This window comes from Glycine soja, chromosome 14 (genome assembly GCF_004193775.1).
Source record: "Glycine soja cultivar W05 chromosome 14, ASM419377v2, whole genome shotgun sequence".
Lineage (NCBI taxonomy): Eukaryota > Viridiplantae > Streptophyta > Magnoliopsida > Fabales > Fabaceae > Glycine > Glycine soja.
Genome location: NC_041015.1, coordinates 28314664 through 28334240, shown reverse-complemented (window position 1 = coordinate 28334240; position 19577 = coordinate 28314664). Strand labels below are relative to the sequence as shown.

General features: G+C 34.6%; 1 protein-coding gene across 1 annotated transcript; it reads left to right on the top strand.

The window, feature by feature from the left end:
* Positions 1-4494: 4494 nt before the first annotated feature.
* LOC114385033 (NAC domain-containing protein 2-like) lies at positions 4495-6576 on the top strand. Its single transcript, XM_028344966.1, has 3 exons — positions 4495-4752; positions 4919-5193; positions 5536-6576. Exons 1-3 carry the CDS (start codon positions 4587-4589, stop codon positions 5935-5937), a joined length of 843 nt encoding a protein of 280 aa, XP_028200767.1. The 5' UTR covers positions 4495-4586; the 3' UTR covers positions 5938-6576.
* Positions 6577-19577: the final 13001 nt, after the last annotated feature.

Here is a 19577-nt window from a genome sequence, read left to right as displayed (position 1 = left end):
ACTTTGCTTATCCATAACTAAATGCTCAGTTATGGAAGCTTTGGTTGCCAAGTGGTTCAAGTCTGAATATTCATTTGCAAACAACATTTCTCTTAGTTGGGGGGTGCATGTTACCCATAACTATGGCAACATATTCAGACCTTGGAAGTTGTATCGTGCATTTGTTACTCAACTTTTTGAATCTTTCTATGAAGTCAATAGTTGTCTCATCCACTTGTTTCAAATTCATCAAGTTAGCTATTGTATCTTCAAGTTGGGTTCTATAAAACATGTTACGGAAGAGCCTTTCCATATTTGTCCAATTCTAAATAGAATCAAGTAGCGAGGAATACCATGTAAATGCAGTTCCTGTTAAAGATAACGAAAACAACTACAATTTGCAATATTTATTCTGGTCAGTCTCCCCACATTGAGTAGTGAATTGACTAATATGTTCCACTATAGACTCGTCATCTTCGCTAAAGAAAGTTGTGAAATTTGGAATTATAAAGTCACATGGCAAAGGCCTCATCTTGTCAACCCACTTAGGATATGGTTTCCTATATGTTGCCTTGTCTTGCAACTTCAGCTGAATGTCGAAGTATCTTTTCATAGTTTCAGCTAACATGCTTGGGTCAATCAATTGAGAAGGATTTAGCTGACTTGAAGGGACCAATCCTGGTTGAACAGGATTTGACTGAACTAGCTGAATTTAATTCAGTTGAACTTGTTGAACTGAATTCGACTAGCCTAGTTGATCCAAAATTGGCTGAACTGGCTAAGCAAAATTTGGTTGACTTAATTGAATCAAATTTGGCTGAACTAGTTGATTCAAAATCGACTGAACTAGCTGAACTAAATTTGACTAAACTAGTTGATCTGATTTCAACTGAGCTAGTCGAACCAGTCCTGCCTGAACTGAATTTGGCTGAACTAGTTGCACCAACCCTGCCTGAACTAAATTTAGCTGAACTAGTTGAACCAGTCCTGACTGTCTTTTTTCTATGTCCCTAGCCTGTTGAACCTCGTTATGAACCATGGGTTTCACAATATCTGCTAACTATTTGGATAACTAATGTATAATATTATGTATCCCCATATCAATCTATTGTTGTATGAACGAGGTCATCATTTGTTTTTCTTCTATAGGAATTTCCGCTACAATAGAAGGTATTGCAAAAGGCATATGTGTGGTATGTGCTAGCTAGGAAGTAGTTGTAGTCACCATTATCGTAGGTTCTCCTGAGGTAATTGCTTTAGTTGATTTCCAGGAACTACATTTCTTATGTGCAGACTCCATGGTATTCAAATTTTTTGCCAGAATGCAAATTTTCACCTATTCGATCCCATTGGGCATGCCAATTTGTTGTCGCTTAAAATTCAAAGTTAGCCAAAATACATTTCAGCTAGCCTTATTTCGACAAGATCCCAAAAATAATGATGGCAATTTGTGCCAAGAAGGCGAATTTGCTCCTTGGCTATGGGTTCCTAAGCTACTCCGAAAACGCTTGGTGTAGGTGAATGGAGAAAAAAAGGAGAAGATAGGATTTTGCATGAAAGGTAATGGTTGGAAGGCTATAAAGTAGAGCAATAAAGGAAAGACTACAAAGGAAAGGTTTAAATGAAAAACAATAAATGGTAGAAAAATGTAAAGAAAAGTGATAAAATAAGTGCAGGATAAAGTAGGCTTGTGTATTGGATTGTTTATGCGTAATTTGAAGTACGAGGCCTATTTATAGACTACAAACTCAAATCCCCTACTAGACCAAGTTTTTATACTTGATAACTTCCTAAAATGTGGTTAAGGAGTTATACAACTAGGTTTAGGGGTCATTCATCTAGTTTTAAACTGATTCAACTAATTATGGCAATTAAATTCGACTAATAGCAGTTGATCTTGGCAAGCAGTAGTTGATTTCGGCTAGCAACAATTGATTTTGGCTAACATTTTAGCTAACTAATTCTAAGATAGAGATTTATCCTTTGATCATTACTAGTGACTACTCCTAAAATCTAGGCATGTTTTCTTTTTTCCACCAGCCAACTCATCAGTTATTTCAAATGTTAGAGAAGATGGCTACCGCTTCCTATTTTTTAGGGAGCACTATCATTGATTAGTTTTAACTGCTACAAGTCATTTGAATATCATAAAATCGTGAAAAATATCATCTTATCTTTATTAAATTAAACCTGACTTAATTTGGCTAATTTTTTATGCTTAAAGTTAGTTGAAATCTGTCATTCGACTAACATTTTGGCTAACATTGTAAGAAGCCAAAATGACCTTATTCATGTTCAACTAACACTAAAGTTAGCTGAATCGCCCATTCAACTAATACTGAACATAGCTGAATTGATCTTCCATTTATTCAGCTAATCTTAAAAATAGTCGAATTCTGCCAATACGTCTAACATTGTAGGTAGTTATATTAACCTTATCCATGTTCTACTAACCTTTTTGTTTGAGTAACATTGATAAGTTGTGAATTCTATATTCAACATGACTATCCTTCACCTCATTAAGCTAACATAAACGTTAATCGAATTCCACCTTAGCTAGCTGCCATTCTGTTGAATACTCAACACCTGATTTTTGCAACAAATTTTGGGTGTTAACAATTGTCTAAATTTTATTGATCAAATGAGGATGGGATCGTTTAATCCCATTTTCACTTGAAGTCAATTAAACAAATCCTATTAATTTTTTTAAAGACCACGTATTTTAGACCATTTTTATTGAGCAAGATATTGCTATTATTTATGACAAGATTCAATCTCCCCTATTAATATATCATAATTCTTTTGCTCCGCAAAAACAAAAAAAAAACAAAAAAATAATATAGATGACAATACACCAAATAATTTTTTTAAAGACCATGTATACCTATGTATTCAAAACTTGAATTTAAGATCATTAGAATAAGTTGATATATTTTTTTGTTTTTAGACTTTTAGGCCCTCCTAACCAGGAAATCTTTTTTGTTAAAACAACTTCATCACACACAAATTAATTTAAGACATACACTAACACTACTAAATTAAAATTATTTTTATTTTTAACTACTAAATTATTACTAGTACTATAAAATAACTACTAATTACTAGTTACTGGTACTATAAGACAATACATTGAATTATTTTAGGATAAATGAACAATTTTGTGTCTCTACTTTATATTTGCTGTCAAATTAGTCTCTGTATAATGAAAATGATCAAATTAGTCCACAATTATGTAAACGTATTGAAAATTTAGTACTACCATCAAATCTCCTCTGTTTCTGTTAACGTTGAGTACATATGTGACATGTCCTTGTTGGTGTGTCAAATCCACGTGTGCATTAGATGTTCCACATCGACGCACAATTTTTTGGACTAAAATGCTAGTCAAAACTTCTTCTCTTCTCCCATTGTCTCCCATCTCCTTCTTCTCTCTCCCATCTCCTTCTTCTCTCTACCATCAAAGGCTACGTGCAAAACTTCAAGGTGACACTTCAACATATCACCTTGTTGTGAATCATCACCACCAACATCATTATCGGTATTGCAACAATAATCATCAGCATGGACAACCAAACAATGTGTTTCTTATTTTACTCTTTCTTTTCATGCTCCTACCATCGCAAGCCACCACAAAGGATTTTTGAATCCTTAATAAGGCTTTTTGGTTCCTGATTCTGAATTTACAAAGGATAACGTTTTTCATATTGTTCTTGGTTCCAATAAACAAGCCAATATGATGTAATCAATTCTAAACAAACTAATATAATGTGAATGGTATCACAAGAGTTTAGATAGAATGTGAAGGATGCCAATGGTGCCACACACAAGATGATGGAGAGGAAGAACAAACTAAAAAAAAAGAAAAAGAAAAAGAGGTTCCACCATCAGATATCATTTTTGGCACCGCCACACACGACATGCCAACAGAGAGGAATGTAAAAGAAAGAATCTAGTGTGAAAGACACATGGTACTATTATGTGTTTAAGATAAAACTGACAATAATTCACATATTACTAGACATGGAAATAATTTCTATTAATTAAATTTGTGATATAGTCTTTCACGTATTACATCACCAAAAATATTAACAAAAACAAAAGTCACTTAACAATAAAATTAAATTATCAATACATTTACATAATTGATTGATTATTTTTTAATACAAGGACTAAATTGACTACAAATATAAAATATTAGACAAAATTGATTTATTTATTCATTATTTTAAAACACTAGTACTGCATTCTTTTATACTAACATTTATTAAAAAGGAATCAAATCAGTGCGGCGAATTCATGCGAATCCCTAGAAAAACAAACCGACAGACACGGCGCCCCACTCCAAGCCCAATGTCGTAAGCAGTGACTTAAACCCATTTCGTGTGGGTTCTCGACACGCACGCACTCCACTTCCAACTCCGACACGTGTCCATCCGCGTCACCACCCCCCACCCCCACCCCAAACCCTACCCAACTTTTTCTTTTCTCATCCCCTATATAACCCCCTCTCTCCCTCACGTCCCAAGTTTCAAACGCCGCAACCACCACACAATTCTTACACATTTCTACTCTTTAGTTTCTCCAATTTTCTTTCTCAATTCTCAACAATGGCCACTACAACACAACTTCACTTACCCCCTGGATTCAGATTCCATCCAACAGATGAAGAACTCGTCATCCACTACCTTTGTCGCAAATGCGCTTCGCAACATATCGCGGTTCCCATAATCGCCGAAATTGATCTGTACAAGTACGACCCTTGGGACCTTCCAGGTAACAGTAATACACAAATCGAATCCATTATCTTTTTTTCTCTCCTCTGCGACTTTTTTTCGTTTTCCTTCTCTCCTAACCATCAGATCCACCTTATAATTCTGAAATATATAATATTTTTTTATTAATAAATAATTTTATTTTCTTTTGGTGTCGTGTTATGCAGGAATGGCTTTGTACGGAGAGAAAGAGTGGTATTTTTTCACGCCGAGGGACCGCAAGTACCCGAACGGTTCGCGGCCGAACCGGTCCGCGGGAACCGGGTACTGGAAGGCAACCGGAGCGGATAAACCAGTTGGTAAACCGAAACCGGTTGGGATCAAGAAAGCGTTGGTTTTTTACGCTGGAAAAGCGCCCAAGGGAGAGAAAACTAACTGGATCATGCACGAGTATCGTCTTGCAGACGTGGATCGTTCCGTTCGCAAAAAGAACAGCTTAAGGGTATATTCCCCTTTCTCTCTTCAATACGAAGGACATAATGGACATTTCGTGGCACAAATATTACCTTTCGAAATCACCGTTTTACTTTTACCCTTAAATAAATGGCACCTGGGCCCACCCCTTGGCAAGCGAACAAGGAAGCTTCCGTTTACGATAAGTTGATAATGACCAATCACAAAAATAATAGTAATATTAAAAAATGTTTTTGCCAACCAATTATTACTTTCTACTTATGGAAATTATTCGTTCTTATCTTAGGGATATCGGAAATTAAAAATTGAAGATTAAAATATGTGTGCACATGATTGCTGACTTAATTTTGATGATTTCTGATTTTTGCAGCTGGATGACTGGGTGCTGTGCCGAATTTACAACAAGAAAGGTGCAATTGAAAAGCAACAACTACCACCACCGAGTGGGGTCCGCAAAATTGAATGTTCCGAAATGGAGGACGAGAAGCCGGAGATTCTGCCGCCAGATCCGCCGTATACGGCGGCGACGGTGGCGGATTGCCTGTACTTCGAGGCTTCCGACTCGGTGCCCCGGCTGCACACGACGGACTCGAGCTGCTCCGAGCAGGTGGTGTCGGCGGAGTTTGCGAGCGAGGTGCAGAGCGAGCCGAAGAGGGGCAGCAACAACAACAACGAGTTTGCATATAATTACGTGGATGCCACTCTCGGGAATAATCAGATGTCGCCGCTGCAGGATATTTTCATGTACCTCTCCAAGTCCTTCTGCAATTAACACGCACCACCACCACGACGAGACGACGTCGTTCTGTGTTGTGTGTATGCATTATGCATTTTTGCAGTAGCTGCTCCACTGCACCATTTGCACGGAAGCACGAGACTGAGTGAAGATCCGTGAGTGTGTCCGTGCTGGTTCGTGTAGACGATTATTACAAAAAAAAACAAAAAAGCACCAAGATGAAGAAGAAGAAAGATTCTTATATGAACATGATGAATTATGAGTATATTAAATTAATGAAGTATTAATACATCATTGAGTATATTAATGTGTGGTTATTTAAAAATAAGTACTTGATTAATGATGCGTTAATAATTGATTAATTTAATACACTTAGATTTGATGTACATTTGGTTGTGTAAGCTAGGATCATTCGTCAGTACTATATTTGATTAGTGTAGACGAGATAGCTAAAATGCCGGGGAAGTATAGTAGTAGAATTGAAAGGTGATGGAGGTGTACATCAAATTGTTGTTCATCTATTGACTTGGTGAGTGATGTATGGTTAGGCTTGGATCAAGGATGGATTAGCTAGCGTACAATTAGTAGGAAATAAATTAGCATGCGTAAATAATGTTGGATGTGGTTAATTATGGTATGGAATAAGGTGAATTTGGATTTTTGACTTTTAATTAATATTTATAGATGTTTCATTGGCCAACTTTTATTTTTCAAGACAATGAAAGATTTATATAACTGTCTTCCTTTAACAAAATTTGGTTAACGAATATTTTAAGAATATTTATTTAAAAATTTATAAATATAAAAAACTATTTAAAGAAAAAGAGAAGGAATAGATGTTGAGGAGATGTGTGACTAGATTGCTTATTCTTGAATGAACATTTTTTATAGATGACTAATATCAAAGGATAGAAGTTGATTTTTGTAATGTGATCGAGCATATAAAAGTGTTAAACTTATTGAACTTGATTAATTTTTTGGAAGGAAATTCTAAAATGCGTTTTGAGAATGTTTATGGCTTCAAGTTTATCGAAAGAGTTGCGTATATTATTTTCCAAATGTGTCTCTATTAATATTAGTATACATGTCTATATTTTTCATTACATGTTTTCAAATGAAGTTAAGAGCAAATCGATTCATATAAACAGTGTGCACGGGTAACAACAAGGCTTTGGGGTCAACCCAGTCAACTCCTTTTGGGCGGATTGAGATAGAGATATTTAACTTATCTTTTTGTTTGGCTCACTTATTCCAACTCACAAGAGTTTTTTTTTTTTTTTTTTTTTCTATTGTTAGCTACTAGTATTAGAGTTTAGAGGCTAAAATAGTTAAAGGAATTAGATTAGTGGGATGGAGTAATGTAACTAAAATTATTAGATGGACAGATAAAAAAAGAGTGAATATGAGCCTAAAACTATTTTGTGATGACCTATATTTTTCACTTTATTTAAAAAAAAAAAATAGTGGATCAACTTGTCAACTCATCTTCGGGGCATGATAGAATTTTCAACTGGCACATCCAATTAAAATGGATCAACCGGCCCTCAAACTTTTTGGCAGATATGTCAATTAAGTTACTTGTTTTGCTACTTCTAACTTTGGACCTTTTAATTCATAATATAGATTTCAGACCTATGAATAGGGATTCCTTCAAAACTCACAAAGAAAGAAAAGGAAGTGAGTTAGACAAAAAATAATTGGTATAAATGTGGCAAAATTTTATCTCATGTTATAACAAACCTAATCGAAAATGTTTTTTTTTTAAGTACTTAGTTAACTTAATAGGAGTGGAGTTGAGAAAAATATCTGCTTAAACTTCAATAGTTGATAAATTTGAGGAGAACTTAACATAGTTTATATATGTAGGTACCTAAATTATTTATCATTTTAATTAGATTTTAAAACTATTTTATTTTCAATTTAATTTTTAAATTTATATTTGTTTTTTTGTTAGGTCCCCATCAAACCTAAATAAAAAAAATAAATACAAATTGAAGATTCTAATTAAAAATAATTCAGAGATCTAATTATAAATTATCAACTAATTCAACAAGCATGCTAGCTGTAAAAAAGAATTTTATCATGGATGATAGTTTGGTTAACAAATATTTTAATAATATAGATTTACAAAATAATAAACATAAAAAATATTTAAAATTATGGTGGACCCTGCAACCGAAGAATCGAAGCCATGGATGATAATTTTCATAAAGAAATACTTTTAAGAATGTTTATTATACATTTTTAAGACCCTTATAAATTGATGATTGATGTACACCAGATAATTTTTTTTTCCAATTAATTATAAACAAATGATGTTTATTTTTTTAAATAAAGAAATGTTGATTTATGGCGGAAGCGTCATCGTCAAATTAATTTTGTATTTAGCTACTGTCTCATTTAGTTTTCATGCACAAATCATTAGTACGAAGTAGCATCGTAGTTAAGAAAAATGTTGTGCGAGATTACTTTTAAGATTGGATCAGTTGACTCTGAAAAAAATAATCGGATCAAGTAGCAATATTATACGTGTGACATGGTTTTAGAATGATCTAAAGAGTTTTAAATTAGTGTTGACTGGTTTTAGAAGGTCTAAAGAAAATGAATAGATGTCGAGAGGACGTGTGACTAGATTGCTTATTCTTGAAGGAACTTTTTTGAAAGATGACTAATATCAAAGGATAGAAATAAGTTGACTTTTGTAATGTGATCGAGTATCTTGGAAATTCAATATATAGGGACGGAATTTTTTTCTCATCAGAAGAAGGCTTGTAAAAAAATTGTTAAACTTATTGAACTTGATTAATTTTTTTGGAAGGAAACTCTAAAATGCGTTTTGAGAATGTTTATGGCTTCAAGTTTATCTTAAGAGTTGCGTATATTATTTTCTAAATGTGTGTCTCTATTAACGCTAGCCATTGTTGAATTACTTTTAAATGTGTGGACAGATGAAAAAGATAGTAGCTAATAGAAGGCTACAACTATTTATTTTATAATCTTTATTTTTTTAACTTTTCTTAAAAAAAATTAGTGACACAACTTGTCAATTCATCTTTAGGGCATAATGGAATTTCCAACTGCACATCCAAAATGGACCAACCAAGCCTCAAACGTTTTCAGCAGGTGGATGGCAGCTAGTTTGACTTGTTTTGCTATTCCCAACTTTGGACCTTTTCAATTGGTAGATGGGGATCTCATACCTATGAATGAGAATATATTTAAAACTCACAAAGAAAAAAAAAGAAGGAAGTGAGTTAGAAAAAAATGATTAGTATAAAATGACAAAATTTTATCTTAAGGTATAACTAATCTAAATTAGAAAATTGGAAATGTTCTTTTAAAGTACTTAGATAATTTAATAGGAGTGGAGTTGAGAAAAATATCTACTTAGACTCTCTAATAATTGATAAATTTGAGGAGAGATTAACATTAGGTAATATGCATGTTATTGAATTATGTCATTTTTAATTAATTAGACTTTTGAACTTTTTTCTTTCTAATTGATCTTTAAAGTTGCATTTGATTTTAGTTAAGTCTCTGACAAACTTAATTGAAAAATAAATATAAGTTCAATTAAAAAAATAGTTTAAAAACCTAATTACTTATCGACTATTTCAAGGACATGTGAGTAATTTGACTAAAAAGAATTACTAGTTATATCAATTTTTTTTTATATTCACCGCGTATTTAGCCAACATGCTTTTGAGCTTGAATGATGATATGCTAGCTAATTAAAGCTTTTTTTTCAATAATTTTTTGTTAATACAATGTGTTACAGTGAAGGACATAAAGTATGATTTATTTTGTGCAACATAGGATGGAATGCGAGAGAAAGAGAGAATGAGAGAGAGAAACAAATCTTAAAAATTTAGTGTAGGCGAGTGTGAGTGTAATGTTATGCTTAATGTGGTTACAAGATGTCTATTTATAGTATTGTTGTCGTGACTCTATAAATCATGTGACTTATTACAAGAGTTTGTGTTGAGGGGCCCATTTTGAGGGCTTTCATAAAGTTATCATGAACATATCATAAGTTGATCATGGCTAAGACCTCTTTGACTTACGTTATTGTTGAACTTGTCGCCAACTTATTATCCTCAAGTTGGCCAATATGTGTTAAATCGCATGTCACATGTAAAGTTGATATTTACCTTGGAACAATTGTCTCTGAGTTGATATTGTCTTAGGAAGGCAATGTCGGCTTAATGAGTAGAAAGTTGATATTTACCTTGTCCTTGAGTCGATATTGTCTTAGAGAAAAAATGTTGGCATAATGAGTAAAAAGTTGGTATTTACCTCAGAATAACTGCCCCTAAGTCGATATTGGCTCCTTGAGGCAATATCGGCTTAACGAGTAGAAAGTTGGTGTCACGTGGCATTCTTGCATGGTTGTGGCTATTGAGCGTCCTATCATTCAATTTTTTGGGTGTGATTTGTCATGTAACAGTGCCCTAATTGTTCTTTTATATTTTCAAAAGTCCATAATTGCTCTTTGTTTAAGTGTCTTTTTATCTGCTTTGTTTGTCTTAATTGCCTTTATTTTGTCATAATTGTCATTTTGTTGCGCATGTTCTTAGGACCTTTGTTCTCCTTCGAAAACCATTGCGAGTGTTGTGTATGCTTGGCCTTTTTCAACCTTCATCGCTTACAGGTGTGTATTTTCTACTTTCATATTTACCATTCTAGTTTGTATGTCCTTGTCACGTCGAGTCTCTTATTTAAGGGTATTTTGGGTTTGATCGCACTCTTGAAGATGTCTTCCCGAAAGTCTAGTCAAAGGGATCATCTAGTCGTGGTGCCCTTAGTTGTTTCGAAAACCCTAGAAATGTTCCAGTTATTGGTCATAAAGGCAAGGGTAATTGGACAATTTGAGACAACGAAGACGCGGCTGAGAGGGGAACTCAGTTGCATCCTTGAAGGCGCTTGAATCCCCATGAGACGACGATTGTTTCTTTTGAGAATACATACTCCAATGTTCAAGTGCAAGTTGGCAGGGTTGGAAAATATGTTCGCCGTAAGAAGCATCCTTTGTCGGTAGAGCCTAATGACAACGAGATTACTAGTTCGAAGTGAGGGTATGTTATGAGTATTTGAATTCACCAGGGAAACCATACTCTTATAAGGATGTCCTAGAATTTGCTAGGGCTTCCTTTTTGTATCCCCAATATTTGCAAGTCGGTGAGGTTTTGTTTTCTATGAACCCTCCTGAATCTATTGACAATTTGTCTAATGAAAACAAACCACGTCAAATTTCTTATGCTGCCCTAGAGAAAACTAGTTTCCTTGTTAATTCTATTGGTTTTGAGGGAAGTACAAAAAATTGTGTTGAAGTTGTTAGGGCGGAAAGACAACTTATTAGCCTTGAGGGCAACATGGTTGATTTTGAAGATGAATCTAATCCCCTTTTTATTTGTGAGGGATATGGCCTCCAATTTAGAACTCCATGAGCATCCTGGCTTAAAGGATGTCAACTGGGTCGATTAGCAAGTCTATGGTATCTGCTCTATTTTGACTCCTATAGTCCTTAACCTTTTGACCCCTTAATTTCCAATTACTACTGAGAATAACATTGGTGTGTGGCAAATAGAATGACCTGGTGATGATCACTAGATTGGTTCTTAAGGTAGGAGAGAAAATGTTGTGGTGCATCCTACTACTTTGGAGGAGAAAGAGACATGGCATACATACAAGAATTTTTTGCTCATGTATGCTACTTATTAGTTATTTTGACAAGATTAGCTTGTGGTTACCCTTTAGTGATTTCAAAACTGGGGTTTTGAAATATCTTAGGGTTTTTCCTTCCCAATTCCATCCGAATGCTTGAGGGATTTTATTCTTGCATTTGAGAGGCTATGTATTCGACATAACTTCCTCTTATCCCTTAATGTATTTCATTATTTTTTCACTCCCTGGCATAGCAAGAAATCCTTCGGTTATTCATGCCTTTCTTTGAAAGGTCGTAAAGATATGACAATCCTTAAGGCTTATGAAGAATCATGCAAAATTTTTAAGGAAATGTATTTCTAGCTGAGACCTTCTAAAGATTGTTGGGACGACCTCTTTGTTGTTAATAAAGGTGAGGGTGGTGATCAATTTAAGTCTAACTTTGAGCTTTATTGGTCCTCCACTCATTATAATAAGTTGGTTAATTTTAATGGGAAACAAGAGGAAGAGTTGTCTACAAAAAAGCTCGCTTCTACGAATTCCATTGTCGAATTGGTTAATGAGAAAGGAGATGCAATCACTTGTAAATTGCTTTTACAAACCGTTGATGAAGATTGGAAGTCAGTTTTAGGTATGTGTTGGTTCTTTGTGCTTTGTTTTTATTTGGAATTTGAATGTGCTTGACATTAGCAAGCATTCTGTTGTTGCAGAAGTGCTCATGGGGAAATCAAAGAATAAGCCTATGTCAATCGCTCCTCTTTATACTGAAAATAGGGGTGATAAGAAGAAACTTTTGAATAAGTCAAAAGCGTCTGACAGAGGGAAAGGTCTTGCTATGGAGATTCACTCTAAAGCTTCTCATGATATACCTCATCCTCCTTCTTCGAAAAGGAAAAAAGGTCGTCAATATTGATGATGATTTAGAGTTAACAGGCTCTAGCTTAATTCTTACTAAGAAGTTTGGCGGTCCTACTAAGTGGATGTTTTCGGGCAAGGAGATTGATTGTGCTATTTTATCGAAGAACTAGGATACTGTTCAGAAGAATGTTCATGCCAATTTGGATTCTGCTATCTTGATTTTGACAGGGGTATAAAGAGTATCTGACTCACATTACTCTCGAGTACAAAAGCATTCTAGTTCTAAAGCAATCCCTAGGTAATGTTAACCTGCTAAAGCTGATTAAGGGAAAGGATGCCGCCTTAAAAGAAGGTCTGTGGTCATGATGATGCATTGACAGAAGAGCTTAACAAGTATATGCTCCAAGCTAAGGACTTAGAAACTTCTGCATAGCGAGGAGAAGAGGAAATCGTCCGACTTAATGAAGACATGAATTAGCTGATAGAAAATCTTGCTAACGGTAAGTGGCCAGGGATCAATGGCAAGAGAATTTCAAAAAGGCTATCAAAGACTCGTTAAAAAATGCCCTGAAGCAAATCGACTTCTTGTATCCCAAAGTTGGTATTAAAAAAATCTCTCTATAATCCTCATTGTGAAGTTGTTAATGGACAATTTTGTGTTTGGGTTGACGATTAGCTTCGTCCGACTCATCCTAGAGCCCCTAGAACCGTGAATAAAGATTTTTTGGGACATGAAACTATTGATGTGGAGACTCCTGATTAAGAGATTGATGATGGATTTATTAATACCCTAGAGGCTAACTCTGACGATAGGACTGCTAGAGCTTCTAAAGCTAATGTCGACCTAGAAGGATCTTAAAGGGTCGGTATGTCAGTAATTCATTTATTGGGGCAAACTTAACCGCTTGTTGAACAATTATTCCTGCTTTAAATGTTGGTTTTTCCTTTGTTACTTGTGAACATTTGTTTATTTTTATTTGATATTATTTGATATGCCAAATCTTCACCGTATCTTGATGCATGTTATTATTCTTTGTGTAATTGTCTCCTACATTGTAGTCTTCGTTCATTGATGGCTCTTTTAATTTTCTTGTGTGCTAATTGGTTGGCGTAATTTAGTACATCAATTCAAAATATCTTAAGCATCATTTTGGGGTTTTGTTCTTTGTTCTTGATGGCTGAAGATGTTTTGTTAGCTGATGAAGTTTCTGAGTCGATTATTGATGTTCTTGTAGCACTTGCTTTCTTTGTTATTGTTATCAAGATATTTTGTGTAGCTGAAAGGTGTCGGCTTTGTTCCTCATGACTTCGATCAATGATTGGAGCATTGTCTTGAGGTAAGCTGTTTGAAAGCGCGAGTCCATTGGATGTTGGGATGGGTTGCGACAATATGTTGATTTCCGTGGTGTGTGCCCTTCCCTTGTAGTCCAACATGGGTCTTACTTTTCCTTAAGTTGGGGTTTCATGCCAAACCACTTTCTTTTTGTTTTGTCGTCATCAAGACTGGAAGCCTCTTTCTGTCTTGTGATTATTGTAACACCTCAAATGAATATATTATTTTGGAGCAAGGAATTATCATATGTGTGATTAACAAAACAATACAAAATAATTCCTACTACTGAAACTAACTTACAAAATTTTATTTTTCGTCTTTTTTCTTTTAAATATAACAACTGTGAAATAAAACAAAGGGATATCAATATATTGTTTTTTAGTCATATTATCCGACTTATTTTGTAGAGATGTTATTCGCATCTTAATTTTGACTTACCTTTCTATTTTTGTTCATACAATTGGTAACTTTGGTAGAATTTTTTCATACCTTAGTTTTGATACGTCTTTTACCTTTGACATTTGGTTAGGTGTTGACTTCTCAACTTGATATTTATCCTATGTTGATCCGTTAATGTGATGTGTCTTTGTTTGAGCACATGTCAGCATCCGCTCTATAGTTTAGTATGACTTTTTATAGATTTTGTAGGTCTTTTGATAAGAATTTTCCATGGTTTAGGAACCCATTTTTTGGGGTGCCCAGAGATTTTATAGGTCTTTTAATAAAAGTTTACCCTAATTTTGTAATCCATTTTTTAGGCTAACTTGTCATGCTCCTTTGTCAAATACTTTATGTTAGGTCATTTTTAAGACGCATATCATTCTATCTTTTTAACTTCCACGCCATTTATTGCATTGACGTGTCCTTTAACACTTCCCCATGTTTTCTCTTTGTTCTTGTAACTCGGGATTCCCCGTGTGAGGCTTCTTTATTGTATTGATGTTTTTTCTTCCTCCTTTGCTTATAAATATGTGTTTCCTTCCCTTTTTGTGCATTACCCCCTTCTTTGGGTCCCTTTCCTTTAGAAACTTATCTGATTCTTTTCTTTTCTATTTGATGTTCAACCTTTTTTCCTTTCATTAATCACTCTAGTTATTTTAATGAACGTGCTCATTGTCTTAAAAATGCTAAAGTGGCTAATGCAAGGTTGGAGGTTTCTTGGAGCGTCCTTAATCTTTCTCAAAATGGCTTGAGTGATTAAAGGTTCAAACACCAATAGGTCTCTTCGCCTAGTTTTGGTGTTTGAAAATCATCTCATGAGCTCTCTTTGAGGTCAAAACGGTGCCTGTTTGGCATTCTTCTACACTCACTCCACCTGGAATGCGGAAGGGTCCAAGACATCAGAATACTTTCCTCTACTGGCCCGCTTGATTGATCTGGATGTTTCTATGAGTATTGCATTTTTTCTGGAGGGTGGTGTCAAAGTTTCCATTTTGGCCTTCTCCCATCTGGAAAACTCTTGTAGGCCATGAATTGGTTTTGGGATGGTCTTTGTCATCTCTAAATTCTCCTTTCCTTTTTGTGTATTTCTTCTAAATGTTTATCTTTGTGTGATATATACTAGGGAGGTGTTTTTGTCATCTTTGTTGTAAATGTAGGTTGCTCCGATGTAGGGCTTGATCTGAAGTCGATGTAATATTGAATAATAAGAAAAGTTTTTCAAACATACTTTGTTGTTTGCTTTGTATTTTGGCCTTCAGCCTTTCATATTTCTTCAATTAGTGCATCTTCTTTTGTTGTTGACGTTCGCTTGGTGCTTCAAATTGCTTTGCATAAATTGTTTTTAATATTTTATCCCAGTTTGGGAATCCATTTCCCAGGATGCCTACCGATTTCTTAGATCTTTTAATAAGAATTTACCCCAGTTTGGGAATCTATTTCTCAAGGTGCCTACAAATTTCGTAGGTCTTTTGATAAGAATTTACTCCAATTTGGGATCTCATTTCCTGAGGTACCTATATATTTCATAGGTCTTTTGATAAGATTTTACCTCAATTAGGGAACCTATTTCTTGGGGTGCCTACAAATTTTGTAGGTCTTTTCATAAGAGTTTACCCCAGTTTAGGAACCCATTTCTTGGGGTGCCTACAAATTTCATAGATCTTTTGACAAGAGTTTACCTCGGTTTGGGAATCCATTTACTGGGGTCGTCGCAAAGTGAGCCACAACAGGACAACGATAAAAAAAATAAAAAGGGAGTTTTTGAAAAAGGAAAACTGGGAGAGTCGCCACCAATGTTTATTAAAGGAAAACGTCAACAAAACAAAAAAGGATAAGGAATGGTCTACGGTTTGAGAAAAATGATTCGGGAGTCGTTTATGCATGGGAAAAGTGTTAGCATCTCACGTGCCAGTCATGAAGACGATAACCTTTAATCTAGTGTGTTAAAAATAAATTGACTTTTTAATTATTTGTTTTCTCTTGAGAACATGATTTATATTTGTTATATTTTTTGTTTATTTAGAAAAAGAGAGCGAATTTTCATTTTTTAGGAAAAAAGGGAATTTTATGTTTTTTTTAGTTTTTTAGGTCAACAAGGGGTTTGCACTCACTCCTACGTATCCTTAGGTGCAATAAGGAAATCAGACTTACGTAGCTCTTTGGGTAGAAAACAGTTTGTGTGTTGGGATTATTTTTTTTTGAAAGATTTGTTTTAATAGTGTGACACAGAGTCGTTAAGGCGTTGGACCTTAAAACAACATTGAATTTTAAGAAAACAACGGAGAGAATCACTTAAGCATTGGACCTTGAAGCGATCTCGAGTAATGTGCAATTTTTATGGAGAAAAATGAGAATTGAGCGATTATTTATTTGTGGAGAAAAGGGAGAATCTCAAGTATACTTTGTAAAGTCAAGCAAGTCGGAGACCCAACATTGAGAACATAGAATGTGAAAAAAGACTTCAGGTTTGCAATAAACTTTGTGAAGTCAAGCAAGTCCAAGACCTAACATGACATTCACTAAATTTACCCACACATTTATTAAAACACCACCAAGCAAGTCGGAGACCCAGCATGGAGTGCACGGAATGTAAGCACGTACTAAAGAGTACTAACATAGAATTTCAAAATGATTAATGTAGCGTTAAGTAATCAATAGACGAGACACACACAAATAAACCGAATGGGAATAAAGAGGGATATAATAGAAGTGGGGAATGCACTTAGTAATTAAGGGTGTGGGGTTAAAACATGGGGAAAATAAATAAGTGACAGAATATTTATAATACATTACGAACTAACCAGACAATGATAAATAAAAAATGAATAATAAAGCCAAACCGGAAAAAAAAGGTGTTGTAAATAGTGGTTTTTACTTTATTTGGGCTATATGCCCGAAAGGAGTAGGGCTATGCGTGTAAATGGAGGTATGAGTAGTGATATTTATTTTATGTATAATTATTTTTTGAAAAATGTGTCAGGCCCAAAATGAAAGAAAAAACTGTATATGTGAAAAAGTGGTGTCAATAGCAATTCTGATTTTGTTTTTATTTTTTCATTTTACGTTTTTTGTTTTTTATTTCTATTTGGTGTTGTAAATAGTGGTTTTTACTTTATTTGGGCCATGCCCGAAAGGAGTGGGGGTGTGCGTGTAAGTCGAGGTGTGATTATTGGTATTTATTTTATGTATAATTAGTTTTTGAAAAACGTGTCAGACCCAAAATGAAAAAAAAAACTATATATGTGAAAAAGTGGTGTTAATAGCAATTCTTATTTTTTTTTGTTTTTTGTTTTTTTATATTTTGTTTTGTTATTATATACAAAAAAAGATGGTGAAAAAACATTTACAAAAAAAATTCTAAAAGTCTCATCAGTGGCTAAAGGTCCTTATTTTAGTGTCAAATGACCTGATGCAGTGAGCTTCTTTTGTCTCCTCAATACTTGTGTCTTTTCTTGTTTTATGTGTGTTCTCCATGTGTTTTCCTTGTGTTTCTGTGTAATTCTTTCCTTTTGTGCATTTGTGTGTTCTTGTGATGCTGAGGCCTCCTCCTTATATATTGTTCTTTCTCCTTTTATCCCTTATTATTCTTTCCCTTTTTATTATTATTTTTTTTCCATTTTATTTTTGTTCTTCTTTTCCCCTTTTTTCTTTCTTTCCTTTTTTTCGTTTCCTTTCTTTCCCTTTTCCCTTTTTTCTTTCTTCCTATGAAACATAAAGTTGAAAACATAAAGCAGAGGATGTTGAGTCCTATGAAACTAAAAACGGAGGACGTTGAGTCCTATGAATCTAAAGAAAAAAAAACGTTAAGTCCAATGAAAGATAAAGTTGAAAAAGCGGACGTTGAGTCCTATGAAACTAAAGACAAAGGACGTTGAGTCCTGTGAAACTAAAAACAAAGGACATTAAGTCCTATGAATCATAAAGTAGAGGACGTTAGTCCTATGAAACTAAAATGGAGGACATTTAGTCCTATGAAACTAAAAGCAAAGGACGTTGAGTCCTATGAAACATAAAGTTGAAAAAGAGGGCGTTGAGTTCTATGAAACATAAAGCAAAGGACGTTGAGTCCTATGAAACTAAAAATGAAGGAGGTTAAGTCTTATGAAACTAAAAATGGAGGATGTTGAGTCCTATTAAAGTAAAAAGGAGGATGTTGAGTCCTGTGAAAGTAAAAACAAAGGACGTTGAGTCCTATGAAATTAAAAACAAAGGATGTTGAGTCCTATGAAACATAAAGTAGAGGATGTTGAGTCTTAGGAAACTAAAAACAAAGGACGTGAAGTAGTATGAAACTAAAAACAAAGGACGTTGAGTCATATGAAACTAAAAACAAAGGACGTTGAGTCATATGAAACTAAAGACAAAGGACGTTGAGTCTTATGAAACTAAAAACAAATGACGTTGAGTCCTAGGAAACTAAAGACAAAGGACATTGAGTCCTATGAACATGCCAACAGGTATTGGGACACAGAGGTTCAAACTTGTAAGAAGGCAAAAGGTTGACTCTCTAAAAGGGTCATTCATCCCAAACTCAAAATGGATAACACTAGATCTCAAAAACTAGCATATGAGTATTGGAATGCATTATGATGAATGGAAGTCACGAAAACTGCACAATGCTCATGACATACTTTCTCTCTTGTTATACTTTGCTGGTCTTCTTTTTATTCTTTATTTTTTTGGAAAACATATATTGGCTATCTCTTTCTAAAAGATATGATAATTCATGCAACCTCATCCTGTCTTTTGTTTGATTCAACTACTTGGCAATTTTGGATGACGATAGTGGATCCATTTGACATTTAATCAATCAACTGAAATATTGATTCTAGGGTTCGTCCCTTTCTTTTTGTTTAAAACTTCAATTACTCTGTACATCAAAGAAATATAAGGCTTTGAGACCGACCGCGTGAACAATTGATGGCTGGCAATGGATTGTTACACTTTGGTATATGACCAAGTGAAAATTTCCTGATTTAAGATCGTAGAGGGATGCCATAGGTCCATCGATCCCGTGGAAGCTTGATGATATGGGCTGATCCCGAAAGAATTTATGTAACAAAGGCTACCTTTGGATTCGAAAGGAACCCTAGGGACTCTGTGTGAACAAATGACGTTAGATGTACCGTACTACCATAATTGCCTTTCGGCATCTTTCACAAGCTCCTGGTCAAATGAGTTTTCTTCTTAAGTGTGCAAGTGCAAACCTCGGTGACTCCTTTTTTTTTTAATCACAAGGGTGTGCGTGTTCCATTCCAGAATCCAAACTCAATAGCAAAACTTGTCCTTTCTTGATCCACATGGACTTTATTGGGCTTATAACATGGCCAAGAGTTAAGAGGGCTATGAAAGAAAAGGTCTAAGAGGCTCAAAGAGTGTC

Coding starts and splice junctions, on each gene's coding strand:
- LOC114385033 (XM_028344966.1), top strand. CDS start 4,587: ATGGCCACTACAACACAACTTCACTTACCCCCTGGATTCAGATTCCAT. Junction 4,753..4,918: donor CGACCCTTGGGACCTTCCAG/GTAACAGTAATA, acceptor CGTGTTATGCAG/GAATGGCTTTGTACGGAGAG. Junction 5,194..5,535: donor GCAAAAAGAACAGCTTAAGG/GTATATTCCCCT, acceptor TGATTTTTGCAG/CTGGATGACTGGGTGCTGTG.